Here is a 17,082-nt window from a genome sequence, read left to right on the forward strand (position 1 = left end):
TGATGACTGTGTCATCCGCAAACATGAAGAATTCCCCCAGCATTCCTGATCTAACAATATTTTCAACATATATTAGGTAAAGTAGTGGTCCAAGTACTGTACCCTGTGGAACTCCAGTTGATTTTATTATATCTAATTTTTTTCCCTTCAACGACCTCATATTGTCTTCTATTGGTGAGGAAGGATTGAAACAGTTTGATAGCGTTTCCTTGTATTCTAATTTTTTTCAATTTTTTCAGCAATATGTTTATGTTGATTGTATCAAATGAATAATAATAATAATAACCGTTCTTTATTGGCCATCGACCGAAGTCCTTCAGCCTAGTGAATTACAAAAATACAAAAAAAAAAAAAATTCATTCTATTTCAGTTTCTTCACTGCATCTCAGATAGTCTGTCCATCACACTTCGAGTTGGAAATTTTCTGTGTGGGTTAGTTACCGGGGGGTCCTTGTGGAACATGATTTCAACATCCTCTATTTCTTTCAATCTTTGTGCAAATCTTCTATTCAGTTTCTCTAGTCTCTCCTTGATTGGCTGTATGTTGGCTTTTTCATATAATAGTTCATTTGATGGGTTGTGGAGTTTATTAAGTGGGTGTCTCAGTCGAGTTATAATTCTTAGTGCTGATCTTTCTCCTACTTCTATATTTCTCATTACCGAGTCCGCAACGTTTGTATATAGTGGATGTCCATATTCTAAAATTGGTCTACAGATGGTTTTGTAGATTTTGATGGAATTTTCCAAACTTATTCCTTGGTCGTTATATGTGAGGCATCTGAAATGTTTAGCTCTTGCTATTGTGTTTTTTTTGGCTATGTTGGAATTCAATTTCATATTGGCCTTGTTGTCTACTTGTATGCCTAGGTATTTTATTGATGGAGATGGTGATATGATGTTGTTTTCAATCTGGATTGTTGGTGAATTTGGACGTATCTTATGATTGAATATTATCAGTTTTGATTTGCTTGGATTAGGTTGAAGTCGCCATTTGTGAAACCAGGAAACTAGACTGTTTGTGTAGAGTTGTAGGCCTTTCAGGCATTTTTGTTCTGTTTTTTCGTGTGAAATAACTATTGTGTCGTCAGCATACTGTAGAAGGTATTGTGATTGGCTGGGTGCATTATATATATCGCTGCAGTATATGTTATAGAGCAGGGTTTCTTAACCAGTGGTCCATGGACCCCTAAGGGGTCCATTTAACAAAAGTCGGGGGTCCATGACCATTCTGTCTCAACATTAAGTTTGAAACTGATGTATATTAACTACAATCGTAAATAATAAAATCTGGCAAAATCCAAATCTCGTTCTTTTTATTTTTTCAGAAAGGGTCCGTGAGCTCTGCGAAATATTGAAAGGGGTCCATAGCTAGAAAAAGGTTAAGAAACCCTGTTATAGAGGAACGGGGACAGTGGTGAACCCTGAGGTGTGCCCTGCTCTGGGGAGAACCAGGAAGAGGTCGTCTCATTTATCTTAACTGTCAGTTTTCTTTCTTCCAAAAATTCCTTGATTATTTTTATGAGATAGTGAGGAGTGTCGAGTTGGTGTAATTTAAACAGTAGTCCTCTGTGCCAAATGCTGTCAAATGCTTTGTTGATGTCTAGGCAAATCGCAGCTGTTTTCTTTCGATTTAGTTGAGCATTTTGTGTGTTAGATATAAATATGGTAATTGGCAGAGTAGTTGATTTTTTGGTCCGAAATCCAAATTGGTGTTTAGGTATGACATTTTCCAGTTGTTCCTCAAGTCTACTTTTTATGATCTTCTCCAGCAGTTTACCCAGCACAGGGAGCAGTGTTATTGGCCTATAGTTTTGTACCTTTTGATGATCCGTGTTATGTTTCGGTATGGTTATTATAGTGCCTACTTTCCAAATATTAGGGAATAATCCAGTATTTAAGCAGTGTTCATATATTTTGATTATTTCGTTATGTACTTCTATTTGTAACATTTTCAGAACGCTCCATGGAATATTGTCAGCTCCTGGAGCACTGTTCTTGCTCTTATGTAAAATGTCATAGTAGACTTCCTCATCAATTTTAATGTTTTGATTTCTTGTTAATGTTTGTGGATTATTGAAATATTTGTTGTACCAGTCGTTAATATCTTTTTCATGATGTTTGTCAAACTTGAGGTTTTTATCATATTGAAATGAGCTGTTGAAATGCCTGGAGAATATTTCTGCTTTTTCTTTATCTGTGTCATATATTTTGCCTGCCTCATTTAAGGTTGGTATACTATGGTATGTTTTGTATTTGGAAAGCCTGTTTACATGTTGATAGAATGTTCGTCCCTTTGTCTTATTTATTTCATTGCACGCGCTCATCCATGTATGTTGTCTGTATTGCTTGATCATGTTGTGAATGCTCTTGTTAATTTCATTTATGTTTCTTTTGAAATCGGGATTTGGCTGTTGCTGGTATTCTCTGTACATTTTTCTTTTTGTCTTGATGAGCTTTATGATATAGGGGGGGAGTTCATGAAGAGATGGATTTTGTCTAGCAATGGGGGTGTGTTTTCTTATGTTGTCTGATAAATAGTTGTTGAATTCTGTGATGTAGTCTTCGTTAATTTCTCTTCCCTCATTTTGTTTTATGAAGTTCATTATTTCTCGATTGACTTCTTTCATATTACATTGCCTAAAGTTATATGTTGTTTTCTTGGGTATATCTTCTGTTATTTCCAACATATCAAAGGTGATTACCATTGCTAGGTGGTTGGATCCCAGGTCTGGAACAAGCTCAACATTCTTGACATTGCTTCTCAGGTTAGAAGTGTATAATATTAGGTCCGGAGTATTGTCTGGATTGTTGCCAATAATAAATGTTGGATTTGTCAGGTGTTTAGTGAATATCCCGTTCTGCAAAAATTTGCTTAGCTGTTTATTTTTACTTCTGTTAACGTTGAAGTCTCCTATGATTATAGCGTATTTGTATAGTGCTGCCTTGGTGAATATTGTTTCTTCAATAGCGGAGTGTGGATGTATGTACACCAAAAATACATGCAGCTTCTCTTTTTTGAATGGTATAGTGAAGTGGAGACATTCATTCCAATGTTTCTTCAGCACTGGTGGGTTTTCCTTTCCTATTTTCATGGTTGGGTGGCCTTGCACAATACTTCTTCCTCTTTTGTTTATTGTTTTGTTTCCTATTTTTTTGATGGTTTTCCAATCCCTGTATGTCACTTTATCATCCTCTTCAATTTTTGCCTCCACAAACATAGCACATTTGATATGTCGTTATTTTCAATGAAGTTATTTATAATTTGTTTTTTCGGAACATAGCTGTTAATGTTGTTGTAAAGGATTTTCACTTCAGAATTGAATTTGAATGCTGTTATGGGTTGGCTCTGTTGGTGACGGATCTTCTGGGTTCTCCATGTCAAACATCAAAATATACACTCTGCTCCCTGAAAAAACGGCGACAGTGTCGATTTTATATTGGTTGATGAATCTTCTTTTTAATTTGTTGATTAGTTCTTCCCTATTGGTATTTTTAGGTTTGTTTAACTTCCTTATATATGTATTAACTATATCATCATGAATAGTAATTGTGCCGTGAATTCTGCTCTGTTTCTTGTTTAGTTCTTCTATGTTTCCTGATTTTTTGTTGAGTGGTTTGATTGAGACGTTAGGTATTCCCTCTAACGGTTTTCTGGGGTGTTTTGGGCACTTAGGGGACCATGATTGGTGATCTTCTGAGCCACATGACTTGCATTTGGGAGGGAGGGTTGTTTTGCATTGAGATTCTCTGTGTGGGCCCTGACATTTAGTACACACAAGAGGACTTATGCAGTTATCGGTTGTGTGATCAAATAATAAACATCTGCTGCACGGCATTGGTGTGGGTTCAGGTGGGTTACTAGGGTAGACAAGGTAGTGTCTGTTTTTATAAAACATCCCCTCATTTAACAGTTTTTCAAATGTTGTTTCCTCTCCAGTTATTATTCTTATATGCCCTGTTTGTGTATTTGTTGCTCTTGATGTTATTCTCTTACAGTATCTGTGTTTTAGATTGAGATTGTTTAGGTGTTGGCTTATGTCTTTTTCATCAATAGATTTTTGAAGACCCTGTATATTAGATTGCTAAAAATGGAGATGTAACGTATGCTCCAATATGTTGACAAGAGCTGGGCAAAATATGGTTTTGAGACATTCATTAAAAAACTAGTAGTATCAGCTATTTAAGTGAGCACCTACAGCTGTCAAAATTTTAGGAAAAAGTCGAATATCTCAGAATCGGTGCTATATAGGACCTATATAAGTTACCTCAAAATTCGCCAAGGAATTCAAAGATGCAATAATATACAGGCTGTTCCATTTTAAATGAGAAAGTTGATACCAACAGGGAAAAAACGGAGCACCCTGTATCAAGGTGGGTTATGAAAAATAAAAGTTCAATCGATTACAGACAAGTTTTGTATTCAACTTTTTCTTCTAGTTCCTTTATTTTCCACAATAAGGTATAGGGACACTTTAACTCGGACATCCTGTACATCGTTAATGTTTTCTTTCGACTGAAATAAATTATGTTTTAGTGAAACAGGCATTTATGCCTCCTTTGGGTCCTTCATTTATATTTTGGAGGAATTTTTGGTCAATAAAAGTAAGTAAGTAAAAGTAAGAAATATAAAGTATACCTTTGTACATACAAGGGTAAGATTGTGGGTTATAAAATATTTACGAGATTTTTTTCTAAATATATTATATTATTATAATACAATAAACAGAATGTGTGTATCAATAAAGGTTCAGTTTGGTTGTAATTAAAACTTTGACTGATTGATCGTATGCTGAACAAACGGATAATCCCAATTTGTCTTTGCACCAATCGAAACCAGTTATGGGCTGCTCGGTCAGCACACTATTTTGCAACAGTGATAATTCTCCAGCTACTCCATATTCTATTCCATCGGAATCTTTCTCCACCCTCCTATCGGGATAGTTACTGTGGAAAAAAAACGAATTATTATTTAAAGGTACATGTAAAAAAGTTTCATTTTTTTTTTCACATGAATGCACCCTCATTTTAGAATAATTTTTTCGTTTGGTAAAAAGCATAGAAAGAATGACTTTGCCGGAGGGAGACTGCTCTTGTTATAGGAAGCTCTATTTTTCTATGATCATCAAACGTTGAGATAATAGAAATATTGAGAAAAAAGGGTTTTGACCGTTTTCTATTATTTATATCGATGTTATACAGGGTGTCCGCGCCATGGGGCAGCGGTCGATTACTCTAATTCTATTAATTTAACAAAGAAGAGTTTCAAATAAAACTTTCCTCTTTTTAAGTAGAGCATTTCCTCAAATTATTCAGAACTATACAAAGTGTTTCGTTTCTTCTGCACAGCTATCAACTTCGTTATTTCAAATAGAACACCCTATATATTTTTAAATTTTTGAATTCCATGTTGAATTTGGATGTAAGTTTGATAACACAACTATGTCTGAATTCTCAACGGTTTTCGAGATATTTGACTTTTTATTAATATTTTGACAGTTAAGAGATACTTACATAAAGGACTATAGCTCCGTATCTATTCTATGTATAATAATTGATTCAAATTTGGACTGTATCTAGTCAATAAATTATACACTCAAAGTTTTCTTTGTAAATAATCACATTATATAGGTACAGGGTCCACGAAAACGTACCTAGATCCATTATCAAAACAGAAATTCATCAAAATCTTAATTATTTTAAATGGCGACCCACATTTTTTTCTGTTCATTATTTAAAACAACTAAAAGCGAACAAAAAATGTTTAAATAATGAACAGAAAAAAATATGGGTTGCCATTTAAAAAAATGAAGATTTTAATGAATTTCTGTTTTGATAATGGATATACGTTTTCGTGGACCCTGTATATAATATTACAAAGAATTGAGAAGTGGAATTAATGTCTGTGAATTAAATAACAAAGAATATGTTAACGGCATGCAGACAATTATTGAATTCAATAATTGTCTGTAGGCCGTTAACATATTCATTGTTATTACAAAGAATATTTTTAGTGTATCATTTATTGAATTTGAATCAATTACATGGAATAGGACGGAGCTATTGTCCTTTAAGTAAGTATCTCTTAAACGGTCAAAATATTAATAACAAGTCACATTTCCCGAAAACCGTTGAGAATTCAGACATAGTTTTATTTCAAACTTATATTTATTCAACAAGGAATTCAAAAATGTAGAACTATACAGGGAATTCAAATTAAAATAACGAAGTTGATAGCTGTACAGAAGAAACGAAACACTTATTATAGTTTTGAATAATTTTAGGAGATGCTCTACTTAAAAAGAGAGTTTTATTTGAAACTCTCTTTTGTATATTTAATAGAATTAGAGTAATCGACCGCTACCCCATAGCGCTGACCCCCTGTATATTTTTGAAATCAGTAAAAATTAAGCTTTTTTCAAAAAACAGAAATCTAGTGTTTCCATTTGAAAAAACATTACTTTGGGTCATAACTTCGTAATTGAAAATCCTGCTTGAAAGGCGAGCACGCCACTGGATTCTACTTAAAAAAATGCCTGTATGTTTCAATTTCAGAACTCTATCATCAATATTAGCGGTGTTATAAATTTATTTCGAAATCGCCATTTTTCCAATTTTCGCTTATACCACGAAAACAAAAGAAAGTGCGGCCAAACATCGCTGAAAAATCGAAATTTCCCCACCCTATACATAATGCACATATGTAATTTTAAACAACAGATAACTCTTATATAAATCCGAGGAATTGTCGTTCCAGAGAAGTCGAAATATCCAAACGCAACTGTAGACCGGTTTCGGGATCATTGTCCCTCGTCAGTACAGTGTAGCGCTGTGTATTCGGAGTGGGGAATGGTGTTATTTCGGATATAATAAATCGACTTACTATTTCCATAGGCATAAGGTCCCATTTCCTCCAGTCGTCATGAATATCTCCCTGTTTTGGGGTAGATGCTTGGCCGACCAAACCGTTGAATTGTGAGCTTTCTCGGTGGTGAAGGCGAAACCTTTCCTTGGATGATGCGTGGACACGTCGAAACAGTAGAATTTCGATTCTAACGTTGTCGCCACAAGTTTGTTCATCTTGATGTTTTTGCGATCGAACTGAATTCCGACCACCTGAAATAGAATCGCATTTCAAAGGTGTTTAGCACGTACGTTGTTGAATTTTTGTCCAAAAAGTAGACGGCCAATGTATTTGATTTACCTTAGTCTTTCGTGAATTTTTGAGAACGATACAAAGTGTGTCAAATTGATTGTAAATTTATAGTAGAATTAAAGAGGGTGCTTGAAAGAGACGAAGAGAGGGACGTGGCAGGTCATGTAGCAATGGATCCGAACTTTAGTACTAGGAAATTGTCCGATGTATCTGGTGTGACTCCAGCTCTGTGAAGTGGTCAGGTCGGTAATGAAAACTACATGTTCGATATCTGTTTTCGGACGTGTGTTCATTTTACCTTAATGGCATAACTGTCAAACTGCCCGTTTGCCGATTTTCCACATTTTCATTTTTAAGCCGGAAAATCGAGGTGTTAAGTTTTCGTTGGACCATACTGTACAAATTTTATACAAGGTGATTCATTGGTAAATGGGAGATAGACAAATAGATAGAAAATATGAAAGAAAAGCTTAAGAAATTCTTGGCCGGCCAAGAAAATTGGCAAATAGAGAAATGCATGAGAATGTACTCAGAAAAATTTTTGATTAATTCTGACAGCCCTAGAAGCCCAACTCCAACGATCAAAATGAACCGATATCCGGTTTTTTTCTATTGAGAATGTTTTAAGGATTCCTTCTCCAGAAAATAAGTCAGTTCAAAAGAGCCGGCCAAGGAAATTGATGACTATATAAAGTACATAGAGGGATGACTAAAATATCCTAACATAATTCTTTTTTCTTAATACAGCTCCGAGGATCAAAATGAACTATTCAGTCTACGATGAAGCGCATATTTCTCTTTTTTTAAGTTCAAAATGGCCGGCCAAGAAAATTGGTGGATGAAGGAATATATCAGAATGTACTCAAGGAAACTTCATTTCATTCTGGCAGCCCTAGAACCCCACCTTCAACGATCAAAATGAACCGAAAAATCGGCTGATTTAGAAGTTTGGGAACTCCCTGTTTGTTCGAAAACTGCCGCACGTCCATGTACGCGAAAAAGGCAAAACGAAAGACGAGTAACCGGAGCATAGGTAGATGGACAGATAGAAAACATGAAAGTAAAGCTTCAGAAATTTTTGGCCGGCCAAGAAAATTGGCGAATAGAGAAATGCATCAGAATTTACACAGAAGAATTTTTGTTTCATTCTGACAGCCCTAGAAACCCATCTCCAACGATCAAAATGAACCGATATCCTGTTTTTTTTTCTATTCATAATGTTTTTAAGAATTCCTTCTCCAGAAGATAAGTCAGGTCAAAACAGCCGGCCAAGAAAATTTATGACTAAAGTACACAGAGGGGTGACTAAAATATCCGAACATAATTTTTTTTTCTTACTACAGCTCCAAGGATCAAAATGAACTATTCAGTCTACGATGAAGCGCCTATTCCTCATTCTTCAAGTTCAAAATCACCGGCCAAAAAAATTGGTGGATTAAGGAATATATCAGAATGTACTCAAAAATTTTTTGTTTCCTTCTGACAGCCCTAGAAGCCCATCTCCAACGATCAAAATGCACCGATTTTTTTTCTATTCAGAATGGATTCCTTCTCCAGAAGATAAGTCAGTTCAAAAGAGCCGACCAAGGAAATTGATGACTAAAGTACATAGAGGGATGACTGAAATATCCCAACATATTTTTTTTTTTACTACAGCTCTGAAGATTAAAATGAACTATTCAGTCTACGATAAAGCGCATATTCCTCATTTTTCAAGTACAGAATGGCCGGCCAAGAAAATTGGTGGATAAAGGAATATATAAGAATGTACAAAAAAAAATTTGTTTCATTCTGACAGCCCTAGAAGCCGATCTCCAACGATCAAAATGAACCGATATCCTGTTTTTTTTCTATTCATAATGTTTTTAAGAATTCCTTCTCCAGAAGATAAGTCAGGTCAAAAGAGCCGGCCAAGAAAATTTATGACTAAAGTACACAGAGGGGTGACTAAAATATCCGAACATAATTCTTTTTTCTTACTACAGCTCCAAGGATCAAAATGAACTATTCAGTCTACGATGAAGCGCCTATTCCTCATTCTTCAAGTTCAAAATCACCGGCCAAAAAAATTGGTGGATTAAGGAATATATCAGAATGTACTCAAAATTTTTTTTGATTCATTCTCCCATCTCCAACGATCAAAATGAACCGATTTTTTTTTCTATTCAGAATGGATTCCTTCTCCAGAAGATAAGTCAGTTGAAAAGAGCCGTCCAAGGAAATTGATGACTGAAGTATATAGAGGGATTACTGAAATATCCTAACTTTCTTACTACAGCTCCGAGGATCAAAATGAACTTATTCAGTCTACGATGAAGCGCATATTCCTCATTTTCTCAAGTTCAGAATGACCGGCCAAGAAAATTGGTGGATAAAGGAATATATCAGAATGTATTAAAAAAATTTTTGTTTCATTCTGACAGCCCTAGAAGCCCATCTCCAACGATCAAAATGACCCGATTTTTTTTTCTATTCAGAATGGATTCCTTCTCCAGAAGATAAATAAATCAGTTCAAAAGAGCCGGCCAAGGAAATTAATGACTAAAGTATATAGAGGGATTACTGAAATATCCTAACTTTCTTACTACAGCTACGAGGATCAAAACGAACTATTCAGTCTACGATGAAACGCCTATTCCTCATTCTTCAAGTTCAAAATCACCGGCCAAGAAAATTGGTGGATTAAGGAATATATCAGAATGTATTAAAAAAAATTTTTGTTTCATTCTGACAGCCCTAGAACCCCATCTCCAACGATCAAAATGAATCGATTTTTTTTCTATTCAGAATGGATTCCCTCTCCAGAAGATAAGTCAGTTGAAAAGAGCCGTCCAAGGAAATTGATGACTGAAGTATATAGAGGGATTACTGAAATATCCTAACTTTCTTACTACAGCTACGAGGATCAAAATGAACTATTCAGTCTACGATGAAGCGCCTATTCCTCATTCTTCAAGTTCAAAATCACCGGCCAAGAAAATTGGTGGATTAAGGAATATATCAGAAATGTACTCGCTGAGCTTACTGGTTCTTGCGACCAAAATTTCCCTTGGCCTGTGTTGTCTAATTTCATGGTTTATCAGAGAAATGTGAAATGAAATTTACGAGATTTACTTACGCCATTTTTCAGGTGTTTCGACCATCTCAATTTCATGTTCTTCAGGTCGAATATCTTGATGTCGCCATTGTCGTACCCTGCGGCCAAGACCCTCTCCTCGTCGTTGTAGGAATTTCCGAAGGCTACCGCCCAGCAATCCCTTCCAGCGGTACCCTCAACCGGCATGAACTTAGCCACTGGCTCGTCCTTCTGCCTCACGTCCCAGACCATTACGGACCCTTGAAATCATTCGGATATTTCTGTGAAAATCGAAGATCGCCAAGAGACCAAGAAATTTTCTGACCCTAAGTACGACTATGTCTCTCGGAAAACTTCATGAACTATCTAGAACTTCATTAGGATGATGTCCAATGAGAGGATATCAGAAACTAAGAGAGCTCTAATAAAACAGTTGACACCTTCCCTGGCTCTTTTCCAGAGAAACAAAGAATTGTGAAAACAGTTGCCTCTAAATTAACATCAGATTTTGACGATATCGAAAAGTTCACATAACTATGTCAGTTTATGAGTCTTGAAGGGTTTTTTCCTCAAAGTAATGAGAAAAAGTACTTCAAACTCCCTAAGAGTTCCTAGAATAATTCGAAAATTAGGTACATTACCATCTCTAGAGCCAGTAGCTATTTCAGGTGCTCCACAATTGCTTCCAGTCCCAGCTACTCCGTCAATAGCATTGATCACAGTTTTGTGTTTTGTCGTTTGATAAACTGGTATCAGCGTGTCTTCCAAGTCCCTTTGAAATTTTCATATTAAATACTTATTACTAATATACTACCCAATGTCCTACTGGTAGATGTGAAACGAAAGGATAATCCAGAAACTGGAGATATATAGGGTGTTTTCAAAGGTGAGGCTTTTTTTTTTGTACAGTAAGTAGATGTCATCAAAATAAGTCATTTCACCAAAAATTGTCTATATAAAATATTCAAGATGGCTGAGCTACAAAGAGTCTCTGGAGAAATGGACTGAGCAAAACCAGCATGAAGTTGTCTATTTTATAGAAAGAAATGATCGTCAGGCCAATACCTATCTCTTTTCTGTTGACACAGACGTGAGTGTGTGATGCGATAGCTGCAAGAGAGGGTCCGAGAACAACAATCAAGGATCTATACAGCCTACATCGATTTAAGTAAGGCATTCGACTCGGTGAATCGGAGAGCGCTATGGAAAATCATGGGACGACTTGCAGTACCCGATTTTTTTTTTAGCAGTGTGTAAAAGCCATACCAACAACACCGCTATAACACAACATAATGGCTCTACAACCGACCATTTCTTAACCAACTCTGGAATAAAAGAAGGCTGCGTGTTAGCGCCTCTACTGTTCAATATTTTCGCCATAGCTGTCTCGATAATTGTTGACATGAGTATGCCTGAAGGAGGTGTTGGAATAAGATTCAGATTTGATGGAGGCCTATTTAACCTGAAGCGCTTCAGAGCAAAAACCCGTACAAAGTTTATCACGCAACTTCAATATGCAGACGACTGCGCACTTATCGCTAGCAGTACAGAGGATCTACAGATAATGCTGGACACCTATAAACATATATACAAAGCTTCAGGCCTTAGACTCAATATTGACAAAACCAAAATTCTGGTAAGTCCGCCAGAAAGCCTTCAAACAGATATCAGCCTGGAGGATGACACTCCAGAACAGATCGGGTAGTTCAAATACTTGGGAAGCCTCATATAAGTACTAGCGCTAACCTGGACACGGAAATACACAATCGTATCAGTTCAGCATCATGCACGGGCATTCTGGAAGCTAAAGGACAGAGTGTTCCAAAATCACGACCTCAATCTGAAGACCAAGACAGCTCTTTACAAAGCAGTGGTCCTCCCAACGCTTCTTTACGGAAGCGAAAGCTGAACGCCCTACAGGCGATATATATACACTGCGCAAAAAAATTAACGCACATTCTGAAAATCTCAATTTTAATGAAAGTTAACTCTACATTGACTTTATAACTTATTTTTTATGTTCTCTCGGGAAGGTTTTGAACGAAACAAGACACATTAAATGGAAGAAAAATTCAGGATTTCACCGAATCTTATGTGAAAGAAGAGAAATGAACAATTTTCAAAATACTGAAATGCTGAAAAGTGATTTAATACTTGGTATTTCCACCCCTTGCGATGATTACAGCTCGGCAACTACGGTTCATACTCAAAATGAGTGATCTTAAAATGTTCTGATCTAATCCTTCCCAGATTTCTCCAAGTTGGATTCCTAAGTCATTAAGAGTAGCTGGATGATTTTCTGAACTTCTCACGATGGGGTCTGACATTATCGTCCATAAAATTGAAATTTTCACCAATGTATGCGGCAAATGGCACTACATGCTCTTCAAGAATGTTCCTTATATACTTATCAGCATTCATAACTCCATTATCAACGACCACTAGGTCTGTGCGAGCAGTCAAAGATATTCCACCCCATACCATAATCGATCCTCCCCCGAAACCAGTAGTATTCAGGAAATTGCACTGAGCATATCTTTCATGTGGACGTCTGTATACAAGGGAACGTCGATCACAATAGTAGAGGCAGAATCTAGACTCATGTGTGAAGAGAACTCTTTCTCAATCGGCCTCTTCCCAATGGATATGCTCTCTCGCAAAATCCAAACGCGCCCTTCGATGGGCTGGGGTAAGAGCTGGGCCTCTTGTCGCGACACGAGGCCTTAAATCATATTCTCTGAGGCGATTTCTTATTGTCTGAGTGCTAATTTGCACCTCATGAGTTTGCTCAAGCTGAATTTGAAGGAGGCGAGCGGTTGCAAACCGTTGTCTCAACGAAGAAACTCTCAAGTAACGTTCTTGAATGGCAGTTGTTACCCGTGGTATACCCTGTCCTGGTCTTCGGACATTCATACCTGTCTCCCTGAATCGCTGCAACATTCTGGACACACTTGTATGGGAAACTCCAAACCTTTCTGCAATTCTTGTGTATGTCCACCCTTCTTCTCGCAAAACTACCGCTTGGGCACATTCCCCTTGGGTCAAATTGCGTGTTTCGCGTTGCATAGCGATCGAGTGCAGAAAATCAAACGAAAGAAAAACTATTGATCACTAGAATTGATCGAGAACAACTGATTTTAGAATGGAGCCAATACATTCAAAATCTGATAATATCATCTTTCTTTATTCCTGCTGGGAAAAAACATCTGTATTGAAGAAAACCGTTGAAAGTGGATAACATATGCATGCATAATTCTGATAAAAATAATTATCATTGAGAACACCTTCAGTTGTAGAATAAATTTGAGATTTCCATAATGTGCGTTAATTTTTTGCGCAGTATATTAAACAACTTGAACAAACGCAACAGCGTCTCTAAGATAAATAATGCACATCAGATAGTTCCACTAAGTTTCAAATGCAGAAGTCTTGCAGCGCGCGAGTTGTACAACAATTGAGACTCAAGTAACGAGGGCCCGACTGAGATGGTGCGCCCACATTCTGAGGATGCAAGACACAAGACTTCCCAAAATAGCTCTGTATGGCGAATTCACAGAGGGAGTCCGAAAACCAGGAGGCCAGTATAAGCGGTTTAAGGATATACTGCATCAATCCCTAAAATCAATTAATGCCAATCATAGCTGGGAACAACTAGCGTTAGACAGGCCACAGTGGTGGTCTTTGGTGCACAGTTATAATGGAGACTCGAGAAGAATACAGCGGCGGCCAGATCTGGTTGGTGACTATCCATGCCCGGAGTGTGGAAGGATTGTTTTGTTTTTGGGTCTTTTTGTAGATTTATTTGCGGTAACGGGATTCAGCAATGAATGAATGAATGAGTATGGACCAATCAAAATTCTAGAAAAAGACAACTAGCTGGCTTGATGTTCAGTTTCTCCCTGTCACTTTTTCTGACAGATGCACAGATGCGTATGGTCCGTATATACACAATTGGTAACCGAAAGTTACCAGAGCGGTTACTCTGGTGACTGATATTGAACCAAATTGTCAGGAATTCGACATATACGGACCGCCCACTTACTAACCAGAAGTAACCAAAGTGTATATACGGACCACAGCCATAGAAAGGCATAGACAAAGAGACATGGACTGTGCCTTCCCTTTATATCTATGCATGAAATACGGTCAAAAAAAGTGACAGAGAGAAAAACACGTCGGGAATGCAGTTGACTTTTTCTAGAATTTTGATTGGTCTACACTCACCTCTATGTGAACAAAAAAGAGAAAGGTATGTCCCGACGAGCTTTTCTCTCTTTCTAATAAATAGCCAATTTCATGCTGGCATTGCTCAGTCCATGTCTCTATGTCTATGTAGAAAGGCAATGCTCAGTCCATAAAGTAAGTCAAGTTGGGTGTGTTCTGTGGCTCAGTCCGCACTTATCTGTCAATGTTATCGCTTATTACGTTCCTAGCCCAAATCGAAATGATCGTCCCTCTTCTTCAAGCCGTCACGTTTCTTGCCTAAATTCGTATTTCTTTAACCTATCTTATCTTGCCGTCTCCATAGCCGCCTCCGTCATTGCGATGTTCGTGTCTTAACAAAAGAAGCGGAATAAAATAGGGAAAACGGTATAAAAAGTGAGGTTTACCAAACCTGAAGACGACCTCCGAAGTCCCCAGTCGCCAGATGACGATCCCTCAGACTGGAAGCGTCGAACGTGCCACATTTGAAGTGGTCCTTCTTCATGAACTCCGAAACCTTCTCGATACCGTCGCATCCAAGGGTGAAAGTTTCCACGACCCCGGCCCCGTTCGACTTGCCCCCAATCGCGACAAATTTCGCCGAACAAGGTATCCATTTCACGTCATGCACCGAATAATCTAGGTTTTGCACGCTGTGACAGATAATCTGAGGTTTTTGAAGGCTCTCCATCTTTATCGAACCAACGATGAATATTTATTTGGCGAATTCCATGGCAACGGATTGGTATTTTTGAAATGTGCATAGAATATTAGTGTCTAAGAGTCATAGAACTAAAAATATTATTGAGAAGTCTATGGTATGGATAAAATCTTTCATCTATGGTTGGATTTTTCATAGATTTCTTTTTGTGTTACTCTTTGCCTTGAACCTTCAAAAATCCTGGGAAAATCGCTGTCTGATGATGAAAAACTTATATTTACTTATTCTAAAAAAATACTCTTGTCTATTTCTCAAGTTTATATCCTAAAATCATTTAGGATATTAAGGTTAATCAATTCATAGCAACATCTTATTTAAAATTAGAAAAAATATTGCGTATTTCGCTCATTACGAAAAATAATGCTTTTCCTAATAACTGGTTGCACAAATAACTTTTCTACAGTGACAAGTTAAAGGGTTGTTTTCTCTGCATCAGAATGTACCTAAAATGATCTATTAAGCCTAAACTATAATTCTAGTATAGTATTGTGGGTACATTTTCAATAAAGGCATTTATATTTCAACAAAATATTCCTATTTTATGATGACAATTGAATATAAGATTCCCCAAGAATGACAACTATTCCTATTATTAGTTGCATCTATTGTAGTTATATTTCGGGAAAAATATTACACCACCGAAAAAACGATGAGTTAATTTATTTTTAATCGAAGTGTGACGAAAAGCATCAATATTGGGGCAGAAATCGTTATTCCAAGAAAAATATTATATATCCTTTCATACTTTATTTCCATGCCGACCACTTTCTTGTGAAATGTTCATCCATTTTCAACTTCATTTAATCTTACAGTTTGTTAGAGGACAGTATTCTAACTATGAAAATATTACTAAAGACACAGGTATCATGGTTTCACTTAGTCAATAATTGGTAAACAGAAATAAAATTAATCCAGGTTTGATTTCACTCATAAATATATCATATATCCCGTATCCTACTGGAACGAACATAATGTAAATAAATTAATTTGCTGCTCCAGCACCCCCATTTTCTACGTTCGTTGCAGAGGAAATAACCAACACTACCACAACTGGTATGATATACATCCAATATTTGGCAAACAAAGACCTGTTATCCTTTCCTTCTCCCCTTTCTTTCGCCTCTCGTTCTCTCTCTATCCTCTGGATATAGGAAGCTGTGTCAGGAATCGGACCCATCTCAGCATGCCTGACATAAACGTTCGTTGTGAAATATTTCAATTTATCCAAAGGTACAGTAGCCCCCTCACATGAAGATTTAGACGCGATAATCTGGGAAACAGCAACGACTCTGCCAGCGTAATCTAAGGATATGGATAGACGGTCATCCAATTCAGCTTCAGCCAGCATACAAGCTTTAACAGACGATATGTAAGGCTTTCCATTCGCAATCGCTCTTATCTGATAGAAACTGTTCGAAGAAGCTAGATTACGCAGCATCTGAGATTGTTGAGGATTCAGTATGTTTTGATATACTTGAGTTTGACCGATTCTGATGCTCTGAACTGAAATGTTGCCTCGTTCAACTGGTTCATTATTCTCGTCCAGATAATGTTCGAGTTTAACAAATAAAGAACCATCGTGTTCTAAACTGCTGGTGTATGCTGTTTGGATCGCAGCTATGAATATAATGAAGATGGAGGAAGATCCAAAAATCATCTTAAATATTTAAAATTCCTAAATCTTGTTCCTGATATAGTATTATATGCTCATTTATTCATAATTATTGAAAATTGTTTTGTAATTTTAATTGTCAATTATTGATTTTTCAATAGGTTAGGTTCGTAGTCATAGAAAAATGTAGAACCACTGAAAGATAGATCTTGAAGAAGAAATCTTGATACGACCAGAGAGATTGTCTTTGATACGGCAGTGAACTTAGCAGCCTGGAGAAACGTCATTGGTATTTATTCCCAGTGGCGTACACTAGT

The 17,082-nt window shown here is 36.8% G+C and overlaps 2 protein-coding genes across 2 annotated transcripts; both read right to left on the minus strand.

Moving 5' to 3' along the window:
• Positions 1-4,691: 4,691 nt before the first annotated feature.
• LOC123306445 (dynein axonemal assembly factor 10) lies at positions 4,692-15,755 on the minus strand. Its single transcript, XM_044888451.1, has 5 exons — positions 14,840-15,755; positions 10,871-11,001; positions 10,272-10,489; positions 6,881-7,113; positions 4,692-4,944 (listed from the first exon to the last, which is right to left on the minus strand). The coding sequence occupies exons 1-5, from the start codon at positions 15,121-15,123 to the stop codon at positions 4,737-4,739; spliced, it is 1,074 nt and encodes a 357-aa protein (XP_044744386.1). The 5' UTR covers positions 15,124-15,755; the 3' UTR covers positions 4,692-4,736.
• A 130-nt stretch (positions 15,756-15,885) lies between these two features.
• LOC123306446 (ER membrane protein complex subunit 10) lies at positions 15,886-16,956 on the minus strand. The gene has a single exon (XM_044888452.1). The coding sequence runs from the start codon at positions 16,808-16,810 to the stop codon at positions 16,136-16,138; it is 675 nt and encodes a 224-aa protein (XP_044744387.1). The 5' UTR covers positions 16,811-16,956; the 3' UTR covers positions 15,886-16,135.
• Positions 16,957-17,082: the final 126 nt, after the last annotated feature.

This window comes from Coccinella septempunctata, chromosome 2 (assembly GCF_907165205.1).
Source record: "Coccinella septempunctata chromosome 2, icCocSept1.1, whole genome shotgun sequence".
NCBI classification, from domain to species: Eukaryota; Metazoa; Arthropoda; class Insecta; order Coleoptera; family Coccinellidae; genus Coccinella; species Coccinella septempunctata.

Bases quoted from the DNA above. Each gene is read 5' to 3' on its own strand.
- LOC123306446 (XM_044888452.1), bottom strand. From the start codon at position 16,810: ATGATTTTTGGATCTTCCTCCATCTTCATTATATTCATAGCTGCGATC.
- LOC123306445 (XM_044888451.1), bottom strand. From the start codon at position 15,123: ATGGAGAGCCTTCAAAAACCTCAGATTATCTGTCACAGCGTGCAAAAC. The intron at 11,002-14,839 runs GTAAACCTCACT...AAAATTTCAAAG, and splicing joins GGAGGTCGTCTTCAGGTTTG to GGACTTGGAAGACACGCTGA. The intron at 10,490-10,870 runs GTAATGTACCTA...AATGATTTCAAG, and splicing joins AGCTACTGGCTCTAGAGATG to GGTCCGTAATGGTCTGGGAC.